The following is a 25,128-nucleotide window of genomic DNA, read 5'->3' on the forward strand; positions in this document are numbered from 1 at the left end:
TGTAATGATTCTTCCCCTATTACCAAGTGTCTAGATGTATAACATATATATACACACACACACACACATAGATAACTTAGATATATACCATCTATAAACCAAATGCGAATACTGTGTTTGTTTTGTTCTTACATTAGGTGGGAGGGAAGCAGGGTAACTCATGATATTTTTTGCTTGTGTGGGGTACATTAAACTGTTGGAAAGATACCTAGCCAAGCAAGGATATTTCTGACATATTATCTTATTGTGGAAAATTGGAAGAACTTAAAAAATTAATTGTAACTGGTCTGAGGCTGCTACTATTGGAAATAGTGGTAAAAGCTCTGTGAAAACATCTGTGTTGATGTGGAGTGCGTCGAAAATCTCTCTCTGTACCATAAGCAGAAATTGAAAGAATTGTTCTCTTCCTGCTCTTATCGTAAGTAATACTGATAATGTACTTCTGAAACGTGGTTTTTGCAGAGTTCATTTGACAATCAGTATTTCCAAATTTATTGCTCTGCATTGTTAGCAGCTAATGTAATCACAGCTGAATAGGTTAAGCACACAAAGTACTGCCCTTCCTTTCTTTTTATAAAGCCAAGTATAAACTTGGCATGCAAGACAATGGTGAATGAAGCATAACATGTTGTGACTGAGTCTATAACCAAGTAATCCTGATTTTAGTGCATGATATAGTGACTACATAGGTAGGTCTGACTGAATTTGAGAACATATGTATTCATCATATGCTTACTAATTAATAGAGCGATTACCTTGAAGATGGTCTGTGTTATCCACAGCCAAAATCAGCTATTGAATCAGCACATTATTGTACATATAAGACAGTAGTTATTGTAGGAGATTCTTATCTCTCTTTCCTCCCTCTAGGTTTATATAAGTCCCTGGCAAAATAATAATTTCTGTCTTCATCTTTCTTTCACCTTAGACAGGATATTCCCACAGACACTGTCCAATCTAATTTCCATACAGCCAGCACAGACACTTTTACATTTTAATTTGCATTCAACTGGCAGATGCAGCCTGCATAGAAATATTTTGCATTTTGTACAACTTCATGGTAGCCTGCTCTCTTATTCTGTGTTTATCTTGGGGGAAAAATAATGACAAGCTTCTCTTTTAAAACTGACATTTTATTTTCTTTAGAAGGAAAATAGTATATTTGGCTTCAATGGAAAATGTTTATTGTTCCTCTAGAAACTGCATTCGCCCATTCTATTCCACCTTTTCTGCTGTAAATCACCCTTTTTTTTTTTCAGCCGTAAAATAAACTTATCACTCCTGCCTGTATCCATTTCTTCCTGTGAATTTGGATGGAGAAAATACAATTTTCCCCAGTGTGTACTCTGTTCGTCTTTGTACCCTATTTCAAAAACTCCATTCAAGGATACAATAATGCAATTATTTTTTTTTCTAAGATGACATCCTTCTTAATAATATTATATATCCTACAAAATCGTAATCAGGGTACTGAATGAATTTTTCTTTTTGTCTGTTTAGTGTGACTTAACAAAATCTACATGAGCCTTCTCAGAACTGAGCTAGCTGTTAGTGGTTATGGTTTTTTTCTTTCACTTCATTAACGTATAAGCAGCACTATGTGCTTTATTTCTCTGTTTCTTGCTAAAAAGTATATTCAGGTATTGGCAACACTGTGACATAGTGGTTATAAAATTAAAGAAATTATTTTGCTTACTGCTACTGCAGGAATACCAGCACTAGCTAATGTGATGGTATTGATGGAAGTGACAATAATTCAACAGAATTGCATAACCGACTGAACTCTGCCATCTAGGTTAAATAAATATCGGAGAACGGCAAAGTGCATCACATTGTCAATAGTCTTCGTTTGTGTCTGGTGTGTTGGTATTTGCAGTGATGAAGCTCCAGGCAGCCAGTTGGTTACAGATAAGTTTCACATTGACTGGGACTCAGTGCTTGTCAACTCTGATAATGTCATCGTAGCTCGATTTGATGGCAGAGGGAGTGGATTTCAAGGCCTTAAGATTCTACAGGAGGTCCACCGATGCTTAGGATCAGTGGAAGTGAAGGACCAAATAGCAGCTGTAGAGTACGTATGTGCAAACTTTTCTTATCTTTTACCCTGCTTCCACCTTGATGAATGAGCATTTTTAACTGAAACTGCCCAGAATGTTTTCTCTGCGTAGTGAATACCATTACTATCTATTTTTAATGCAGTTGCAAATGTTGAAACATTAATCTTTTCATTACAAACAGCAAACTAAAGATCAGAGGTGTTTGCTTTTTGTGTTGGTTCTTCTCTTTGATAAAGCTGTCCTTCCCTGTGCAATCTGAATATGCCACGTGAGCTAATTTGTATTTGTCTATATTCCTTAGGACAGTTTCTTGCAGTGCACGTGTTAATGTTTAACTGCATTTGTGTTACAGTCCTTTATGGCTATACGATAGGATACTGTTCTCATTTCCACCACAGAGTTCTGGAGTAATCGTACAAAGAAATGGAGTTACAATGGTGTAAATGAGAGCAAAAATTGGGCAAATGCCTGTTATTTCTCATTTGTGTTATCGTTCTTAGACTGAGATAAATCCACCAGCGGCAGAAAAGAGTAATTTCCATCTGTGGAGTAATCACACATGGCTTTGACAACACTCTTTACTCAGGGTGTACATGTCACAATGGCAAATATCAAGGTCTGGATGGACTTTCTCTAGGGATTATCAAGGAAAGACAGATTTTAAGCCAGATATATATATATATTATTTTTTTTTCCCCCTTCTTTTGAAAGGACTTTGTGCTTCACAATTGCGTGAGTAGGTAACCGTCTCTGACATGACATACCTGGGTGATAGGGCTCCTACCGTTTATGTTGGTCAGGAATGGGCTGTGCTGAGCAGAGCAATTCAAGGTGACCCTTGCAGAAGCAGAGCGTGCGCTGTGCTAGGAGAACTGAGCTCTCTGCTCAGATACTGAGAGGTTTTAGGCTAGATGACATCTGGCCTCTTTTTGGATGCACTGCATGGGAAAAAGGGGGGATGCCCTTGGTCGAGAGGAGGTGCTGCAGCTGGGTTTGTCTCCTCAGAAGCAGTTGGATTTTGCCCTCAGGGTATTCTGTTTTTTCTGTATAAAAGTCACCAATGCTGATTGATGGCCTTGACGAGAGAATTAATTGTTTGGATAATTATCTAGATTCAAGAAGTTACATTCATCTTACCTTCCTTTCGCTGTCAGAAAAACTAGGCATCTGGTAAAAGCTAGAGATTTAAGCTCTAGTTGGTGGAAAATGCTGGCATTTCTGGAGGGTGGTTCTCCCCAGCCGGAGAGCAGTTTCCAACATGGGTGGGAAAGAACGGGTGTTTGAAGGTGTCTCTCTTCTGTCCTCTCACTGAAGAGCAGATGTAAATGGGCAATTTAGACAAGATGCTCAAATTCAGATATCTAAAGTTAGGTGAGATGAGCCCAAAGCCAATTGTTTGCCATATAGAGAAGGAATTGGAAAGCAAATCACATTTTCGTGGGCAGTAATACTTTTATTGGTGTAATTTGTTCTTCTACCTGATCTGCATGTATGACAGTTCCTTACTGTACAAGTTATTTTCTTACATACTAGATTTGACAAGTAAAATTCACCATTTTACTGTACCAAATTAAAAAACTTTTTTTCTTGCAGATCGCTATTGAAACAGCCCTTCATTGATTCTAAGAGGCTGAGTATATTTGGAAAGGTAATGTGCAAAAATAGCAGGATGCATGATCATGATTCTTTAAGAAGATATATAAGCAAATATATTTATCTGTTTTCCTAACACAATTTCAGTTACTAAAAGAGGAAAAAAAAATTCCATAATATGCTGTATTTTCTGTATATTATTTTTTTTCTTAGAATGGATATTTGAGATCAGTCTTTATTTCTCAGTCAGATCAGTTTTATGGTACTGCAGTGTTTGTGTTTCAGAATCTACTGGAGAAAGTATTTGTTAAAAAACCTCTGCTTGCTTTAGAAAATTTTAAAATGGGCTTAGGTTTTATGAAAGGTGGTTTCTTACACTTGTATGTTTGGGCTGCAGTTTAATTGACAGTCGCCTTCTAATACAACTTTTATATGGGAATGTTTTACTCACCCTTGAAGTTAGCTGGGTTACAGCCCTATGGAAATGTCAACAGCTTCCTTTTTGCGCCATCTGCTAGAAGTCTCGCCGCTGCTATTTTGTCAACTGGCTTCACTGTGTGGCATGTTGTTGCCTCTAGCATGAGACAGAACAAGGCGAAGGCTTAACCTTTACTAACTAACATTTTAGTGATGTCTATTAAAAAGCAGCAATTAGAAACACTGCAGAATGGCTGCTGCTTCTACAAACTAGCGTGTGCGTCTGTTTTTTTTGTTGTTGTTATCTTAAAAATGAAGGTGTTTTGTGCCTCTGACCTCAAAGTAACAACAAACCATGATTGAGTACCTAGACCAAACCCCAGTCATCAGGTGTAGGAGCGACCTGCGTTCCACTATGGAACCCCTGAGTTCCCATCCCCACTCTGCTACTGACTTGCTGCAAGGCCTCGGGCAAGGTGTTTAACCTGTGTGTTTCAGTCTGAATGCAAGATGAGGGTGTTGATATTTACCTCCTGCATGGCAGCATTTTGAGAACTAGTTACTGTTTGTGAAGCATAGTGGAAATGAAGTACTATTATTAGCGTTCCACATCAACATGACCTTCCCCAAAGATTTGAACTTCTGTCACAGTCCTTGAGCTAAAGGAACTATCATTGCAAGAGTATCAGTAGCATTGAAAATGGTATTTGGTTTTTAGGGCAGCAGCCGGAGATTTTTCAGCCGAAGATGTACACGCAGGGTTGATTCCATCCACCAGATGATCGTGGCACACATTTCTATTCAGGTTTTAGTGCCTGCTGCCGATGTATATGAAAGTACCCAGGCGTATAAACATCTACATTTCTCCATACCCTCTTCTCTGAAATGACTGAAAATGTTATTTCTGAAATGAAATCACTAAGCACCCCAAATTACTCACTTGTTTCTGACCTCAGAAATTCTTTTCATTGCTACTTTGAAAATTCCACTTGTTTTGTGTAGGAGGTTCAGCATTATCTTGTTTCCTAACAGTAACGTGATGAGACAGTTACCGCAGAGCATATGTGTAAGCAAGGTTTTACCTATCTGTTAAGGGCTACCCCCAAAATTTTTTTCTTTCACAAATTGTAACTGATGATGGTGTTCCTGCATTTATTTTCTGAAAAAAGATAGAGGAATGAGAAGTGGAAATGTGGGAAAACACAGAGCAATAACTGGGAAATTCGATAAGCTTCAACGCTGCTTTGAATTCAGTGAAGTTTACCCTTTCCAGAGTTGTTTTCTACTGTCAAATAAAAATTCACAAAATTTAAAAGTCGGTTTAGGAAAAAAGCGTCTATGTAACAGCTTCTTAGGGTTAGTTGTCTTTTCCTCCACTCTGCTTATTGTAGTAAATTAAAATTATTCTTTAAAACTCAACTCCTTTTTACTATGTACAATAAGGTGATAGGAAAAATCTTTTTTTTTTTCTCTTTCCATGCATTAAATTTGGCTTACTGATGGAAATAGAATATGCACTTTGCTTGAAAATAAGATGACTTTTGAATTTCTTAGTGCTGATTTCATAAAGCTGGACTCATGCACACTGTGAAGGAGCTCTTTAGGAGGTTTTTAGAACTACACAGAAATAAAATTCTTGTAGCAATCAGTAATGTAAACTAGGTGCAAAAGTAACAAAGCTGTCCAGAAAGGCACAATGTGGAAAATACCTACTTTTGACTGCCAGGTAATCTGCCAGTGCCATCGTGCTTACCTCTGTGAGGGGTACAAGCCCAAGTGATGCACAAGCCCAGGGCCTTTCTGAACTGTTAGACAGCAAGCAACTTGTGTTTCCATGTAGTCTGCGTTTTTATTCATGGAAGTAGAAAGAGGGCTTGAAAGTGAGTTGCAGCTCTGCAGCCAACCAGCTTCTTGAAAATATGGCAGTTGGGTTGTAACCACAAAAATCCAACCGGGCAGTGAGGCACCATATATCCTTGCATCAGGCCATAGGAACTATTTTCTCTATTGTCATGTTGAAGTGCTTCTAAAACTATGATCTCAATGTATAATGTTTTTGTCCTGGAAAGCCTGGCTGCAAGCAAGGGCACAAGCACAAAGGAAAGACATTCCCAGGAGGACTAAACCAAGCTCTTAATGAATACATGGCATAAATAATAAATAACCTGGCAATAGCTAGCCTGGGATTAAAGTTGTGCTGTGGAGCTACTGGGAAAGACACAAACAGAATATTAAACAAAGGCAAAACTAGAGAACCCACAGGCAGAGGAAAGTTGCTATTCTCTTAAACTCTTTCAATTATACAAGTTACCAGTGCTCCTCAGAAATTCTTTCTTAGGTGAAATCTACTCCTGCACATGGAAAATTCTGGGTGGCTCTTGGCCTCCTGGGCTGGAATTTCTGTGGGAAAGCGATAACTCAGTTCCTCACTCTCCCTTGAAAATCCAGCTCTTATTCTGTATTTGGTTTAGTGTGTCCATTCACTTTTACTGTAGGTTGATTCCAAAGAACACCCTTTGCTTATTTTTCTTGACTAAGGTTAAAGGATTTTTAAATATTCCAATTCTTCTGGACAGATCATCTATTCATTAAATATTTAAACATGAAGAACAGGAGCAGGCAGGCTTCAGAAAAGTCCATGAGAAAACTCTGAGGATCTGCTGCACAGTATTCTTTTCTTGAGTTGGCTGGTGTTTTAGATTTTTCTTTCCCCCGTCATCGGTTAATTTCTTCTTGCTGAAGTGTGTTGTGCCAAACACAAAACAACAACAAAAAATATATGCAAAAATCATTTTTCCAGCACTGATGAAGGGAAAACAAAGATGGCAAATAGAGAAATTTGAAGAACCCATGATATCTGAGAAAATCATTGATCCCAGACTCCACAATTCAGAATTTCATTTTCTGTGGATCTAGAACAATTGCAGGCATACAGACATGGATTGCCAGTGTCATTCCAAAGAAATCTGTGGTCTCAAGTTAAAGCTTTCATGTTTTCATGCAAAGCAAAGCTTTCATGACTCTCTTTTGTGTCACAGCTCTTCTCAGGAAGGTGTATGTCCAGACTTTGCAGGGAAGACGATGAGGAGATTTTCCATAAGGACAGATAAATGTGGTGAGGGAAGGAGGCAGCTCCCTGCCTTCTGCCCCATCTCTCCCAGCTTCTTCATGCTGTCTGTGCTCCCTGCTTTGTAACAGAGCAGCCTGATGGATGCCTTTGTGTCCAGAAAGGGCATCCAGAGATTAGCATAATGCAGAGCAGTGTGGCTACGTACAGCTTTGATTTCTGCAAAACAGTGCAGGAGCTGTACCTCGCAGCAGGGTGGTTGACAGTGCTGTAGCAGCAACCTCTTTAATAGCAGAAGGATTCCATCTGTGAAGGTTCAGGTGTCAGGGGGAGGACACACTGCAGTCAACTCACAGGTTCCCCCCATTCTCGTACTCTGTCCTGTCAGCAAAATGCTCAGTGTATCTTGCTAATTAGCAAATATCTACGTTAAATATATTTCAAAAACTGAGTAGAAATCTTCTGTATAAGCTGTGTTCCCAAAAGCATTACCTTTGTTTATTGTTTTGGTCTGTTTTTTTCTGTATTTTTCAAATCTTTTACTAACTATAGGCTAGTCTGCCCTGATGGAATTATGGAGCTTAAACTGAAATATGCTTGTTATTATCAATTGCATGGTTTAAAGATCATGGCCCCGTCAAATGAGATCTTTATTCCCTCTTAACTGTAAGTTTACGTTTCCTTTAAAAGCAATTCTTGCAGATATAAAAACGTAGTGTAAAATGATACCGTCACATTAGCACAGTGGCCTTTAGCTTTATTGTTGCTAAAAAGAAATTAAATCAACAAAAATCTCAATATCATTTTCGTTGTTAGGGATACGGTGGCTACATTACATCAATGATCCTGAAATCCAGTGAACGGCTCTTTAAGTGTGGAGCTGTGGTGGCACCGATTACAGATATGAAGTTGTATGGTGAGTATTCCCTGCCCTACACCCGTGTGATTGCCTACTCAAAATAGCTTTTATTCATGGAGCTACCATTCATTTTGGCTAAGGGCAGATAATGTCACAGCATCAAGTAGATTTCGCCTCTCTGTCTCATTCTCTCCTTTAAGTGAAAGGGCAGCTAACGCTGGGGCAGTTTACCAAAACACGTAACAGATACAGTATTATTCCCACCACTGGTTTTTGCAGAGGAGTTGCGTTTCCCATTTCCCACTGGAAGTCAGCCAGGTACCCCATTTCCTAAGAACCCTTTAGGTATTTGTCACCCTTTAGAGCAGTGCAGCAATAAACAGAGTGGCAGCTGCTCTGTTAACCCCTGCCCTCCCCCCAAGGGAAGGGAGAAGGAGGAAAAGGGAGAGGGGCTTACCAATTGGAAATGAAAACAGCTTTACTAATAATACTAAGAGAAATAATGCAAAATATACAAAGCCGACACTGAGTTTCCTGGAGTTGGGTGCCGCCAGCAGCTGCCGGGCAGCACCAGGCAGTCCCGGACTGGACTCCACAGCAGGCAGGAACTGGACTCAGGAATGCACGGATTGGAATTGGGACCGTGATCGCAGGCAGGGCAGCGAGCCAGGTCCATTTCAGAAGCTGGCCATGGACGAAGAGAGCGAGACCCTTATGATTCCCCAGCTTTAAACTGAGTATGATGTGTGTGACATGGAATACCACATTGGTCAATATTGGGTCACCTGTCCTGTCTGCCCCTCCCTGCAAATGCAACCCTTTCCAACTCCTCACTTGTGGGACCCCAAAAGATCTGTCGGTGGCCTTGGCTGCTATAGTAATAATTAGAAACAGGGGCCTTTTCTGCATTGCATTCCTACCATTAGCTCAGTAAAACTATAAATATGAAGTGTTACCAGCTTTGGAGTGGATGCTGTCTGTAAAATATGCAGCCAACTTCAGAAAAATGCAGTTACTAAGAAGGATTTAGCTGTAAGGAAGATTCACTAAAAGATAATTGGTTCTGGTTTAACCAAAACCAGGACAGTATATCAGCCTGAATCAAGACTTATAATAGGAATGAATATTTTAAGGTTAGTGGTGAATTCCTTATGATACCAACTCTGCTGTCATTTAATCACAGGATATTTGGTTCTGTATGTGCATTTTTGGGGCACAGGCTATGGACTGTGGGCTGTGATACATAGGATATCAGACCAGGTTACTTTCATGGTCTGTTAGACTTTTCTTTGTTTTTTGGTTTCTTGGTTTGGTTTTGGGCTTGGTTTTTAGATTTTTTTCATTTTGGTTGTTGTTTTGGTTGTTTGGGTTTTGGTGTGGTTTTTTTAACCGTTTAAAAATGGTTTTCAGTGGTACATTTAAATGGTACGTTCTGGTTTTAAATGAACATCTCTTTGTTGACCTTATGGCTTAAATAGCTTCTTCTGACTTTAGATCAGAACTGATGAGTTTTTAAAATTCACAAGTTTTTCTTTTTACTTTCATAGCATCAGCTTTTTCAGAAAGATACCTTGGTATTCCATCAAAAGAGGAAAATACCTATCAGGTAAATTAGCAAAAGCAAGTAACTGAAAATGACCATTTTACTCTTAAAATGCAATTCAGTTTCACCTTTGTGTGTGTTTGTTTACTAGGCATCCAGCGTATTACACAATCTTCATGGTTTAAAAGAAGCGAATTTGCTAATAGTGCATGGGACAGCTGATGGTAAGTGTTCACAGATGCAATTACATTTGGAGTCAGAGATTGTAATGGCCAGGTATTCAAAGACTGAATAGGCGCACACCTAGCAAGTACATTTTTAGTTTCATTATTCCTCTGATAGGATTTTTTATTTAATTTCAGTTGTCACTTCTAACTCTAAGCTGATGACGCTTTTCTTTTCTGAATATTTGTACCTTTTAGTGCTGTATGTTCTAATTTGTTTAAATCTTGCGGACCACTGTCTTGGTAGTGAATATATATGAATTATGAATAGAATAACATACATTTTTAATGACATTTTAAATTCGTAGAGATTCTGCAGTTGAAGAAAGAATTATTAGTACAGTTGGTGAAGTACAGCACCAAATGGAACGTTAAACTTTTCGGCTAATTAATTACAAGGTAGTGCCAAAGCATCTGAAGCTGAAGCTATAGGGACCCTGTTAATAGCACCAACACTTTTAGCAGTAGTTTAAGACAGACAGTGAGTAAAACAAAGTAAGTTCTAGCACTTTAAATGGAATCATAAGATGTGTCAATCAAGACATAATTTGTAATTACAGATTTAAATTTAACTGCAGTATATTTTTCTGAACTTTTTTAACTTAGGTAGGTCTGAAGAGCGAGCTGTCATGCAGGCACAAATTACAGTGCTGCAGCGAGCTCCTCTGCGCAGATTCACATGCATACATCTTTCTCTGGCATTTTCCTGGTGAATCTGGGTTAATACAAGGTTTCTTACTCCTCCGTCTGGAGGGAAAAAGTGCCTTGCGCTGACAAGGGCTGAGGTGAGAGTGCCCACACATGCAGATGGCACAGTGGGGATGGCACCCACCACCCTGTCACCTCGGCGTAACTCATCAAGCCCTTGTTACGGATCCCAAGTGGAATCAGAGGGGTGCAGGCACTGTCCAGGGTTTCTTCCCAGAGCACGGGGGAGAGGGGCAGAGGAGACATGCTGGGTGACTATGCAGGCATGAGGATCTCAAACTTTGCTGATTGTAGAAGGCAGCAGCAATTTCTACCCCTCGGAACTTGGTGCTAGAGAGAATTCAGACTCCGACAGATGTCTGAGCAATAGAGTGTGTTCAAGACTACGACTCTGATTGCCTGCTGCCCATGCTTAGTATCACATCTAGTGACACTGCCCAGCCCACTTGCAGCCTGAGCTCTGCAGGTTTAGGACATGGTGAGAAAGTTGCTTTTTTTTACCACACGAAGATTAAGTTACTGATATGTTGCAGAAAGTCCATTACCTAAAGAAGTGTGGGCTGTAATAACCCTGTGCAAGCAGGAGAAAATCCAATGTGCTTTCCTTTAACACAATTATCAACTGTCATGATGTTCAAACAGAATGGTTTTACACACCTCTGAACTATCGCAGTGTGTGTAAATCAAGGGTAGACAGAGGAGTCCTCATGGAGTGCCTGTAAAGCGTGGCTTCCCTGGGGGCTTCCAGGTCCTTTGCCCAAAACCCCCACTGTTGCACCCCACATCGCTGTTACTGGTGGGGCCATGCACCTCTGACCAGAAAGACAGTCAGATTCAGAAGATCCAGTAATTACAGAGTTCAGAAATGTTTTCAAAGTTTTTTAACAGGTAAGTATTTCATATTAGCATAGCTTTTTCTAATAAAATCCAAATGTTGTTGTCTTGCAGCTAAAGTCCACTTCCAGCATTCAGCAGAACTCATTAAACATCTAATAAAAGCTGGAGTTAATTACACTATGCAGGTATGTGCAGCTGTGACATTTTCTATAAATATAGTTCAACATTTAACCTCATATTGTGATTTCTTCCCTGAGGAGGACCCTCCCTGCCACAATGCACTGGTGTTACCTCAATTTGCAGTTAGAACTCCGTTTAATCCCATTTTCTTTACTGTGAGTATGGACGTCAAGATCCGCATCTTCTTGTCATTCTTCTGGGTTCTTTCTCCTCTCTCTCATCTTTGTTTTTCCCACCTGTTTGTCCTACAACGCTATACAAAGTGCTTTAGAGTCCAAATGCACTCTTCCTAATGCAGAAATATCACTACTTGAGTACATTTTTACCTAAAAAAGTATTGGGTTACATGAAACCAATTACCTCTTATTTTCAACATTTAAATTTATTAAAAGGCGGCTAAAAGGCAAGGGCGCTGATCCTCTCTCCATAGAAATGTGGAGGCTGAGGGTGCTGGGAGGGACAGGCTGGGGAGGGCAGGACAGGGCCTGCTGCTGGCGTCCCGACTTGCCCAAGACCCGCCATGGAGTACGTGGATGATGATGGCCGAGGGTTCCGGTTGCATTAAACCTTCTTGAATATCTTAGACGATGTTGTTTTGGGTCGCTGCTCCAAATATCTTTGATGCTGCACATTGCAAACCTCAGTCTTACTGAACCTTAAGTGACCCTGTAGCTTCGACTGAAGTGTGTGAGCTCATGCTAGGGAGGAGGTGGTAACGAGGGGGTTGCCATCACTTATGAAGGGAAAAGGACTTTATGTATGAAATCTGAGTGGGGCAGGATCTGTTCCAGCTGTCCCTGTGGTTTCAGCTGAGGCAATGTGAATGTCTGTGGAGAGGGAAAGAAACGGGAATGACAGCAGTCTCTCAGAACAGCCACGTTGAACTATTCTCATGCAACCTGTGATAAACCTGAGTTTGAGGAAGCAGCTGAAGCTTTTTGCCTCAGGCCACTGCAAGTCTCTTGTCCTAAACCCTGGGGCCTGGATTGCTTCGTTCAGCCTGCACTTGTTGTTCAGCCTCACTTGGTAGAAATTTCCAGTGGAATTTGAAAAGAGAGACAAAAATGCCCACATCCACCCTAGGGGAGAGAGATGATGGGCTTTAGATAAGATAGGAAGATAGTTAAAAATATGAATAAAAAGGTTTTTCACTGAACACTTAGAAGCTGGGATATTGAGAGGTCCCTAAAAGCATGAGGTAATTAATCCTCATTGACGTTAATGGGACTTGGATGCCTAGACACTATTGAAAATGCCAGCTAAGTAAACTGTTTTAAGCACAATGACTGAGAATGTAATTTTTTTTCACTTCTGCAGATCCCACTGCAGTGGTTGTTTTATAGAAGTTCAAATTCCAAGAGAATGAGTTTTACTTTGAATTTTATTAGCTTTCCTTGATGCTATAAAACTAATGTTATCATCCTGTTGTCACCTAAAACATTTTGAAGATCAGAGAAAGAAAATTAGAGCCCTAAATATTTGAAAAGCCTTTAAAAAACTATTTTTTTTTCCTTTCTCCTCTGCTAGATCTACCCGGATGAAGGTCATAACATTGCTTCTGAGAAAAGCAAATACCACCTTTACAGCACAATCCTTGGGTTTTTTAGTGCTTGTTTAAAGGAGGAGACACCAATTTTACCACAGGAACCTGAAGAGGATGAATAAGGAGACCTATTTGTGTAGTACTGAAGGGGACTTACTTTGCGGCTCAATAAAACCTTAAATAAAAGTGACTGTGAGATTGCAGATTCTGCAGAAGCTCAAGGGCAGCTAAAGGATATCACAGTGGAACAGCACATTTACAGACAATGAGCTAATAAACTGGAATTCAACTACAAAGTCCAAACATAATATCAAGGGACAAAACCTTTACCTTTGTGGAAGGTCAACAGTTGGTTACAGTTTCCTGGAAGAACTTAGTTTTGCATAAGTGTAGGGTTAGTGCATGTTTGTTATGTTAAGCCTCACTGTTGGTTCTGTAAGTGGTTGCTTGTTTTTTAATTTAAATGCACATCTTTATTCATCTTTGCATAATGCACAACCTATCATAAGTATTATGGCCACTAATATTTTAAAAGGTGAGCTGCAACCTAACACTTTACTGTAATGTTACAATAAGTGCAATTCTTTCGCTGTCTATTACACGTAAGAAACCACAGAGATAATAAAGGGCACGATATTTTCTCTAGTTTCTGCTCAAAGGGGATATATTGTCTAGTGCATCATACAACATTGATATTGGAAATTATTTCCCCATCCCCCCAATTTCAGCATTTACTATTGTTACTGTACCTACTAGTAACCAATAAGGGACTTTATGGTAGCGTACTCTTGGTCTTTATATATATACACCCAGGACTCCCTAAGCAGAAAATCTTTCTGAGCTTAAAGAATTTTTTTCAAGAAGTAAAGAACAGCTGTATTTAAAAAAAACCCTGCAATTGAAATCTTTCCCCAGTCCAAAATGTACCTATTGTTTCCTTAAAATATGTTTGGGTTGTGTTTGGTATTGTTTATAGTAGTTAATAGTTTGCTGGTTACACTCTTATTTTAGAATATGCTACTTTTGTCACATGTAAATTAGATACACAAATAGTATCTTATAGTTTCAGATAAAGAAAATTTATTAACAATGTATAATGCCACTGAGTAATACTTCACTCTTCAAATGAAGAAGACGTATTTTGTATAGTGCATCTTCCTTTTCTTGCATCTGGTCTCAGATGTCATTCTAATGTTCATCAAGGTGGCCACATAGCCGGAACACTCTTGTTAGTTTTTATTCCAGGGCCGCTTATTAAGTCTCTTGCAACAGGATTTAGATTCAACAGCATCACAAAGAAATGAAATGTTTTTCATTCAAGACAAAGGAAGCTCCTGACAAGTTAAATTTTATTATTTATTCAGAGGGCGAGCCCCTCATACATCCATTAATTTGCCAAGGTGAATTACAGCAATAGAAATTGAAACTATGAAATAAACAAGGCAGCCAGTTTGGGTTTGCAGCATATTAACTCTGGTCACTGAAATCAAGTACAATGTTGACTTAATTTAAGGCATCTTCCTGAAGGTATGTGAAAACTCTTGACAGATGCTGTACCGTTTACATAAGAATAGCTGTAGTTTTTTCTTTCTGGATATATTCCAAATACTTTCCTACCCAATTAAGGTTTCATTTCTTGAAAGATTACAAAGAAAGTAATTTTTTGAAGGTAACATACTATTTAAGATGCCAAGTTCTGCATCTTTTATGAAGAACGGGAATTGTTTTTAGTGTAATCGAATATCACCTGAAGCTTTTTACTCATTACTTTCTTCTGGAATATTTTCTTTCATGGTTAGCATTTTTTTATACTGCAAATAATTAATTTGTCTGAAAGGTGTGGTTTTATGGAACACTGGAAAGTGTCTGTCTTTTAATGTTTAGTATTTATCTTGTTTTATTAGCAATGTTTAACTTTTTTCCCATTAGTTTAATACAGTTTTAATGTGCAATGATGCCTTGTCTGGGTCCCAGTGTCACCACAAAGTATGGCTTTGCTTTGTGGTATTTCTAGTACATATGGCGTACAAATGTATAGTATAGGTACAGTATATATGTGTGGAGGCTACTATGTGCACTACAATAAGACCATACCACCCCTCCCCAAAAAAAAAAAAAAAAAAATACAAACAAGGTTTTGCAAATCCTGTTTTCTACAGAGGAGCAACATTTTAAAGTCTTCTGTTGGCTGGGACTTCTAGATTGTGATTTTATAAGTTACACCCATTACTTAATAAAAGCTCACCTGACAACACCGGTGCTTTTCCTAACCAAACGCAGTAAACGAGATCCTAACCCAGTTTAACTCGATGAGACATTTTTCCCAATTTGAGCCAAATGCACACAAAGAAACCACAACCTGTACGCACACGTGGAGCGTACCGCGTGGACTCGGCGTGCGGAAGCTACGTGAGAAGGTTAATTCTACTCGGTATGCGCTGGCTGTTTCCCTGCGAGACAGCCACTGTGCGTTCGTATTTGCTGCATTTCACGTATATAGCCTTTAGTTACCTGCAAAGGAAAACAAAAAGGCTCATGTCTCGGCAACAGGGTTATACTCATGCTCAGGAAATAAGTTGTCGCAGATCTGTGGAACCCACACCCTGTCTCCTCTTTTCCCCGTAGCTCTCTGTTTCTGGCCCCTACTCCCTACTTTTCTCCTCCAGACTCTCGCCTCCAATTCTGATCGATTTACCTAAATAAGAAGGTGGCCATGCGGACGTGTTTTTTTGTAAGAAAACTTTTGCCGTGGCTGGTACATTTTAAAAGTGTGTTACCTCAAATGTGGGTTGTCTGTGTGGAAATATGTTATGCTCTTAATGTTTTTAATATTTCTCACGCTGTCCTACAAATACAGATATTTTTATGTAAATGTGTTTACAAAGGTGAGCATCAGACCCAGATTAATTGGTTTTACTGAAATCTTTATCTAGGAGTTAAATTCTAGTCTTGCAGAAGTATTCACGGATGCAGCCTCTGATTCTAGTTAGACTGAAAAAATTGGTGCAGGGGGAGGTCCAGAGCTATCTCTATGCTTGTAAACCAGTTCAGATATTTCTTCGATTTCCAGCACAACTGGATACTGTTATCTGTCAGATTCTACATACATAACAAATAGTAATCATTCATTAATTAGCCTATGTGGTCTATAGTATTGATCAAGAATTAGTACACATTGCACAGAAAGGGCATGAAAAGTGTAGATTTTTCATAACTTACTCATTGTTAAGCACTGTGATGACATTTTAGGTCTGAAAAATTACTCTTTGATTCAGCTGTCCTTAAAATGTGACACTTCTTAGACTAGACCTATTAATTTATGGAAAGCTAGGGAATCAGCATATCCATTTACTGCTTGCTAGAGCTTATCTCTACCTTCTTGATTTCCTCTCTCCCTTTTCTGCTTTTAAGACTTGCAAAATCTATGAAACCTGTAGGTCATATTGAAATTTCAATTATATTACAAAATCAGGAGTAAGTGCATGTCAATTGGAATCTTTTTTCCAGATTGTTGAGTACAAAAAAGGCTGATTATTGTCAAATTCATTTTTTTAATCTTTTTGCAGTGAGGACATATTTATTTATTACCTGGTTTGATCAATGTCTGCTATGATTTGCTATAACGAACTCCTCATTTTTCCTGTGTTTTTGGCATAGGTAGTTCTACCCATGTATGAAAATGAAGATGATTGCCTCTATTCTCTCAGCTCTGGCACTTATTTTGAGTATGGAGTCAGTTGGGTTCATTTAGTTGAAAAATTGTGCCTTTTAAAACTGAAGAGCTTGTATTTGATCTGAAGCCAAATATTCTCCATGGAAATTTGGGAGTGTGGAGTGTTGGCTCCTTTAATAAAATGCAGAGGATACAAGGTGTGAGCCAGTATCCCTCCTTGCAGTTTATTAGATGTTACTGAAGAAACTGAAGCAGGGGGAAGACTGGTCCGAGGAGACTGAATGCCGGTTTCTTTTGCACAGCCTAAAAACACATAGGCAAGGTGCAGTGGTCCTAGCATTTTATATTTACTTGAAGTAACTCCTGCTGTCGAGTCAGTTGCCTCTGGGGAAGGAAGAATATCACTGGTATTGATCACTGGTGCATCTTCTGCAAAACATCTTTCAGTACTGTTAAGATCACTCCTCTTTTTCCTTTGAAAGATTTCAGGATTGCTTCAGAGAATTGGGAGCTCATGGGATGTGGCTAAGGAGAGTCACAACTTCCAAAGTGCGTGAAGCTTTGAAAAGAAAAGAAAGGATTTAGTTAAACTTCTATCATCTGTTGCATTTCGTACATGAAAGTCGAGAAGGAGCCTGGCTTCAAGGAGGTAGGTGGATGACGAGTGTTGGTGATTCACTCACCAGGGGGTAACACGACATGCTACATACAAACCTAGTGCCAAAATTTTGCTGTGGTAAATAAAATAAATGTCTGATGCTTGAAAATTGAAGTGCTGTTGGATAAAGTTGGTCAGATATTGGATAGAATGGAGGAAATTAAACCACCTGAGTGTATGTGGTCCGAAGTTTTCATTAAACTTGGGACTAGACTTCTTGCCTGTATAATTAGTTTAGAAATCCAATATCCTACCTTTACACAAGTCTAACTCAACAACAACAAAATTGATTTAATAATGGCTGTGCCCTGTGAGGACAGGAATGATATGTACAATTCTTCTTAATTAAAATATCCCATAAAATGGTAACAGCCCATTTTTAGATTTCATGATCAAAGGAGGTGGGGAGTTGGAGAACAGCAGAGGGAATATAATTGGTAGGAAGATACTCAGGAAATATTTCCCTGAGGAAAATGCTTAGAAAAATGTTTCTGCTAAACTGCATTTTGGTGCTGTAAGTGAGCTCACAGTACAGCTGTCAGGGTGCTTCTATGAGACTTGTGATGTTCATGTACAGCTGATGTCCAGAGGACTCAGGTCGGGAGCAGGGACCTGCACAGGCAGATGGTCCTGTCCTCCATCCTGTGCAATGCCTTTGCAGCTCTCCCTCTCCTCTGCAAAGTCCCTGCTGGATCCAGCACTGGTTGCGAAGGTCTCTGATAGCGAAGGAACATTGGAACAGGAACACAATTGATAGGCAGAGACAAGAAATTGTTACATCAGGAATAAGAAAAATATTTTGAACAAATGACGAAGCGCTATGGTGGTCTTGCTATTCCCTGGTTAGTCAAAGGGGAGGGTGGGGAGCTTGGGCAGGGCACTCGGTGATTGACTAAGGCGCACGCCCGCCAAGAGAGCGGCTGGCAGAAGTCACAGCCCTGGCAGTGTCTGTAAATGCTCTTAACATCACTGCGGATAACAAGGAAAGGCAATATATGCGTGGACAGAATATTTTGTCTCTGTAAATACTTGGAAGAGTTGCTTTAATAAAATGGGCAGATCCTTCCAAAATCTAAACAAAGAGCAGAACAAGCCTGAAGAAGAGTGCTGGTTTGTTCCAGCAGTGGCACATGTCAGACTTTTCCTGGCATATACATTTGACAAATAAAGTAATGTGTAGGATCCATTCTTGGGAAGGTTTTCAGCGCCATTAGGAGAGAGGTAAGAAAGAAGAGTGTTGTGAGGAGACAAGCACTCTGTTGCTGTGTTCAGAGCTTTTAAGTAGCGTGTACCACAAAAAGCAGTAACCTAAAAGACAAATGTAGCCAACGCTTTATTGAAAAAACTTTCAACTACAGCAGGAGAGCCACAAGATTCAGTTATATTCACAAAAGAATGATGAATTACGTGGTTTCGTATGGATTTTTATTCCTATGTTTAATTTGTATCCTGCATTTGAGATAGTCATTATAAGACAGGACTTGTTAAATATAATTCCACACTTTAAATATGAAGTTACAGTGAACTCTTTTTTTTTTTTTTTTTCAGAACAGTACAAATTGTTACATTTAAAGCTATTGACATTGTCAAGTTAACTGTTCCTCCGTTTGGGTTGTACTAGACACTGCATTTGTTGGGCTGATGGGTTGACATTTTTTTGAATGGCAATGGAAATTCTGCTGAACTTGGACAGAGGGGCTTGTCTGTTTTTGTAAGAATTCCTTCTGGAAATACACTGAGCCTGAATAGCAGTGAAAGATATGAAGGCGATTTTACAGAACATTGTGTGAAAAATATACATTACCCTAGGAAGCTGAGGATCACAAATGAAGGAACAAGTACAATCATTTGGCAGTGTAAACGGAATTAAGCAAGAGAAAAGAAAAGGCAGTGTGGAAAAATGATTTAGGCAGAACTTTCAGGCGTAAAAGGAGCACTGTGAGAGAGCGTATCAAATTTTGTAGCTTTGCTTTATCCTGGTTTTTGTGTTGAAAAACTGATTTCTGAGGTAGGGCTGGAAGCAAGGTTATGGTCAGATTTTTCGTTTTTCAACATGTATCTAAATGACTATCAGGACATTTTCTTTACTGAAAAAAAAAAAAAAAGCAAAGCCCAAAGTGTAAGCTAAGAATTTAGCAATAGCAAATTGGAAGAGCAGGAGATTCAGCTAATTGCAACGAGTGGCATAGTGCTTAATGAAGAGGCCTCACCACAGTGGGAAAGCAGAGCAAGGTGCTATTTACCCTGAGTGAAGAAATTGAAGTGTGGTTCATAAGCAGCATTAGGACAAGACTCTTCTCTGTCTTAGTACGATGTAATGAGAATAGCAGGAGAAGGTTTAATTCCTTTGGTATGCTAATGAGTATTCATTAATTATAGCAAAGACCAAACTTGTGAGGCTGAGTGCCAAGTGCATCCGGTGCTATGTAGATGCACAACATGATGTCTGCAAGAAGACTGTGTCAGAGCCGCCTTTTAATGGTTGACTTGCTTTCCCATGCCAGTAGAGAAGAAAGAGTTAAAGAGCACCCGTGGAGGGTGGGAGCAGCACCCCAAAGGTCTCCTTGGGAAAGCAGGGAAAGAAAGGGAGCTTCATGGTTGAAAGGAGAGCCTCCTCTTGTGCTTGCTTTCCTTGGGGAACTGGGAATCTCTTGAGGAAAGGGTTTGGGATGATAGTTGAGGTTGGAGGCAGTTGGTTCTCAGAGCTCTTCTCATGCCCCTACAGGGCTGTTCTGGAGAGGGGGGATGATGAAATCCTGCTCCTCAAAGGCAGAAGAGACAAGAGTGGAGTTTCCTGAAGTGGGTCTGGGCATGTGCTTGTGACCCTGAAGTGTTTGGGATGTAGGTGCTGGTGAGCCATGCGGTGCTTAGTTGTGGGAGAAGGCAGCCCCTCCAGTCCATCGCTCACTGTGTGCTCGGCAGGGAAGAAACCTTGGTGGAACCCACACAGGAGCAGTGCTTCTCTGTCCTGTGTTGTGAGCCAGCCGGAGGCAGAGTGCTGTGAGGGAGCTACAGCTTATCTAACCATTGATCAGTTATGACTTTTTCCTTAATTTAATACTATTTTATGTTTTCAATAATTACGTTTTTTTTCCCTTGGTCTTAGGACGCATCACAACTTTTTATGTATCAAACTAATTTTAAAGTTTAGCTGGATCTATGTGTGTGTACATGTGTATGAAAGCAAGTAGTAGCAATTTAAAATGCAATAAGTGGGGTTGTGAAGCTGTCACCAAAAATCCGAGAATAAAACCTCGTAACACCAATGTAGTGTTAAAAGGCAGGCATTCTTTATTACAGCGCTGGATGCACGGGGGATAATTCCACCGAACGTGCATATCTCATACCTTTTCCGTGAAGTTTATATAGATCAAAATATACATATTTATTAGGTTACATAATTTATCCCTTTCATAGTAAAATTAGTCCATTTTCATACACTCCTCCCACCCGCGCTTGCGCAGTGCCTCCTAGTGGTGGTCGTCGGGGGTCCCAAGATGAAGGCTTATCCTCTTCATCACGGTATCCGTTGATTGACCCCTGTTTCTGCGCAAGCTCAGTCTCCTTCTGGCTCCTGTCCCTGCAGCAGGGTCGCCTTGACCGGTTCTAAGCAACTCCTAGTTTTAATTAAAAATTGACTTCTCTGGTGGGAGATGTATGATTCTTCACTTCAGTTAGTTTCCACAATATAAGTACCCTGAATACGTCTGTGGTTACAATATATAAGTACCATGAATACGTCTGTGGTTAGCTAACAACGTTATTCCTGTTTACCATTGCTTAATACTTAATGATTGCAAACTTAACTGTTCGTTCCTACTAACATCCAGATAGGTAGGGCTGTGCAAGGGACATAGCAGCATTGTTCATGTTTATGGTTAACTGATTTCATCACTCTGGTTACAGAGCTCTGCAAATGCACCCCACAGATATCTGTGTAAAGCAGGAATAGGATGTCTGCTACCCAATATAGTATCAAACAGGGTGATTGGAAGAAGGAAGCTTAGAAATTTCCTGCAAAGAAAATTTTGAATAAACAGGGAAAAAATGAAGGTGGGAATAAATAAATAAAGTCAGGAAATCTTGAAGTCCGAATTAAATAAGATTTTAAATGCAAAAAAAAAAAAAAAAAAAAAAAAAAAAAAAAAAAAAAGGAGTTAAAATGAAAATGCTCCTGGAAAAAAAAGGAGTTTTGTGGGTTGTTTCCACCCCCTAGCCTCTCAGCACTTGTTTTAAAACAGGAAGGGACCAGCAGTCTGCTGTCAAGCTGGTCTATGACAAATCCAACCTGCTATTCTTTGGCAAAGTATCAAAGAAATGCTTTGGTGAGGAGAGGAGCACAGTCCTTAAATGCAAGCTGTCGTGGATGGACTAAGCAGTAGTGAATTGTCAGGGACCTTCATGTGGAGTATCTGAGGTGTTCAAAACCTCAAAGACCCTACTTGAGGGGTGGTAGAAGAGAGCTATAGCTGAACTGCGCCATCCCTGAACAGAAGGCTTCCCCCTCCTCCCTTTCAAAAACAAAACAAAGCTTTGATTGGGGTATTTGACAACCAAATCTCTGTTCTAACAGAAGGACTTAAATTGTGAGTCAGGACTGCTCATGGAAGATATTTACAGGTCGTTACTATTCTGCAGTTAGCTGTTAATACTATTACGTCCACCAAAAATAGGTAATTGGCAGAGGCAGCAGGTATCTGGGCTCTTGCTATCTAACAGGAGGCCTTGCAGCCATGTGTGCCACCAGCTGTGTGTTACTGGTCGTACGCACAACCGACGACACGTGCAGTGCTGGAGACCACGCTTGAGATTTGCGACTTGATTCTTAGATTTTTCGTCTGTATGACCATTATACAAAAGCACTCTGGGTCTGGTGGTGGGAGGAGATATGGCAGGCAAGGTCCACAGCGTGGTCTTCTGTTGGAGTGAGCAGATCACTTAAATGCTGGCTGAAGTCTCTCCTTTCCTCTCTAGAAAAGCTCCTACCAGGCTCACAGGGATATGCCACAATAGGCAGTTCAGTAATTTATATAAGCAGATTTTGAAATATGGTGATGGCAAGGCAGAGAAATGTGCGGTGCATCTTGTACGCATGATCTTTTAAGATAGCAAAACTGTCTGAGCTAAATGCATGTTTTGGAAAAACAGCTTCCATGCTTAAATGGCATATGGTGCTTTGACTAGAAACATAGCTGTGGATAAGTTCCATAAATAGAGTGTATTTTAGAAATTTTTCATGTTTATAAATTATATTTTTTCTGTTGAGGATGGGTTTCCTATCATTCAAAGTCTGTGTACATACCGTTACAGCTTGACTCTCCATCTTCCCAAAGAAACCCTACTGCTGCTGTGCTCAAAATCTTGTTTATGTACAAGGAGGAGACACCTCCTATACAGAGACAAGAGCTTATTGTTAGTGTACCAGTAACACGTACTTCCTCCTGATCATGACACTTACTGAGCATTTGGGACTGTGGCATCCTCACCTGGGTACAACCAGAGCCAGGGCAAACCTTGTCTGCCGGGACAACGGCTGGGGAGCCGAGGGGCAGTCGGGCTGTCGCCTCCCTGGCCCCTGCCCCTTCCCTTCCCCTGGCTCCTGCCGCACCCCCTCGAGTGTCTTCGGTGCTGCAAATGAAGAGCCTCTATCCATTCCCCACCGGCTCTATACACACTTTTGGCTCTGCTGAGACTGGTGTGCAATGCCTGCCTCTTGTGCTGTGGTGTTGGGTTCAACAGCTTGGCAGAGCCTCGGGCTGTGCAACGCCCAGGGTCGATGCCGTGTGTGTGCCTGCCGTCAGCTTGTCAGAAGCCTTCGCTATGCGTAGGTTGAGTCTCCGTTGCTTTCTCTGCTTCTGTAGGCACAGAGACTTGAGCTTCGTCTGCAGATTAGTCACTAGAATTAGTGCCTTCTGCCTAGATAACATCTTCCCTGCCACAGCTTATTGCGTTTTTCCTTAATTGAATTGGTAAACCTTCTGGGGTGGTTTGCACACAAGCACCAGGTGTTGCCGCGTCTCACTTTGAATTGGGCCAAGTGTGCTGCTGAGGTGCATATTAATAATTAATGTAAATCTGCAGTAGCCCTGTGGGGTAACAATGTCTAGCATGTTTGTGCAAAGGGTGGCAAATACTTTTTGTGTGTTCTGGTTATCCACTGTTGGACATGATACAAATCCCACAGCTCTGACTCATTTATTCATTTTTAGTGCCTTCAGAGAATGCAAACTGTAAATTTATTTTGGGAGGACTGTAATATTGCAAATCCCTCATGAGACAGGCAGTTGGCCTGCAAGCAGAGTTGTTGCGTATGCCCTGCTTGAGGTCTTTCCAGCTGAAGTGGTACAAAGTAAAGAGTCCTCAGATCCTGCTGGTGAGGACCTGTCTTTGTCAGCTGCTTGATACTGGAGAGGGTGAACCACCCCTCGTGTGCTTTGCCTCTACTGAAGTGATGGATTAAGGGTATCTGCCATGTGCAGCCCCTTCAGTCTATGAAAGATGGAGAATAAAAAAGCAAACCCAAACACTTCTGGTAAGTCAATTTAGGATTTTGGTTTTGATGAAAAAATAATGGAATCAACCTGAGCATGCTAAAAATGAATTCAGTGAGAAGTATCCACTTTTTGTCAAAACAGTATCTTTTATAGTTTAATCCATCTGCAGAGCTAAATTTGATTGTCAATTAGCATTTTTCAGTGTATCAGTCTTGGTTCCTCTGTAACTGTCATGGTGCGAGTACAGCACCCTGGGAAGGTGAGAGAGCAAGTCTCAGAAATACTGATATGCAAACTGTGTTATAAAAAATGGCTACCAATCAGTTTGAAAGATTTAAGAGCACTTTACTAGAGTCTTAGCAGAAGTTTGTAGTTTCTACAGATAAATATTGATGTTGTTGCCACGGAAGCCTTCAGTTCTTCATCAGCTCCTGTTTTGGGTTTTACTTTGTGCAGACTGTGGGGTGGGGAGATATACATGAGTGTACGTTAACTGAAAACTGAGGAACACTGTGTAACACACACTTACCATGTGTGTGTCATGCTGTGAAGTGCTACCCCTGCAATACTGCTTCCAGCTTCCATTTAAACTGCTTCCAGTTTGAATTTTTCTTGAGCCAACTCTTGAATTCAGGCAAGCTATATCATTAACCTGCATTTCATCCAACTACTGCAATAGGAGTCTGGAGGTACAAACGTTTTGTTTGCAGAGGAAGAAAAATAACTTGATGCCTGCTAAGATATCTTTGTGTATTTTCATATAAATTTATAAAGACATCTTGGTACTAATTCAAGATACCTGGTTATTCTGAATATTAGTTGGAGAGGGGATGTCTGGAAGGAGTGGAAACAGGTTTTCTGTTCTTTTTCAGTTCTTGATATCAGTGGTGCAGGCTGCTTATTATGGATGCTGTACTGCATTTGTGTTTTGTCCCAATTAACCTGCCACCTTCTCTAAATGAAGCTTGTACAAATGTTGCCGTGCATGACCACCAAATGTCACTGCAGCTCAGCACACCCAACAGAGAGTTGGCTGTTTTATGTTTTCTTTATTATAGCATTAAATTGATTATTTATACATTGATTATTAGAGCAAGTTCATCAATTTAATGCTGTAATAAACTTGGTATTGAGCATAGTTTAAGACATGTCAAAGTATAAAAATATGCATATGGCTGGACATTTCTGAATTGCAGAAATGTGAGCCAGACAGAGAGCAGAAACTGAAAGCTATTTGTGACATTTAATGACCATATTAACATCCCTAATAGTAAA

General features: G+C 40.1%; 1 protein-coding gene across 2 annotated transcripts in view; it reads left to right on the top strand.

Annotated features, from left to right (window-relative positions):
* DPP10 (dipeptidyl peptidase like 10) overlaps window positions 1–13,673 on the top strand; it is a 583,710-nt gene extending 570,037 nt beyond the window's left edge. For both annotated transcript variants that reach the window (XM_075430457.1, XM_075430456.1), the window contains exons 20-26: window positions 1,877–2,071; window positions 3,651–3,705; window positions 7,951–8,050; window positions 9,541–9,599; window positions 9,688–9,760; window positions 11,417–11,490; window positions 13,013–13,673. In XM_075430457.1, coding sequence (XP_075286572.1) covers window positions 1,877–2,071; window positions 3,651–3,705; window positions 7,951–8,050; window positions 9,541–9,599; window positions 9,688–9,760; window positions 11,417–11,490; window positions 13,013–13,150 — 694 coding nt within the window. In that variant the 3' untranslated portion in view covers window positions 13,151–13,673. The remainder of the gene's footprint in view (window positions 1–1,876; window positions 2,072–3,650; window positions 3,706–7,950; window positions 8,051–9,540; window positions 9,600–9,687; window positions 9,761–11,416; window positions 11,491–13,012) is intronic.
* Window positions 13,674–25,128: the final 11,455 nt, after the last annotated feature.

Source organism: Opisthocomus hoazin, chromosome 9 (assembly GCF_030867145.1).
Source record: "Opisthocomus hoazin isolate bOpiHoa1 chromosome 9, bOpiHoa1.hap1, whole genome shotgun sequence".
Lineage (NCBI taxonomy): Eukaryota > Metazoa > Chordata > Aves > Opisthocomiformes > Opisthocomidae > Opisthocomus > Opisthocomus hoazin.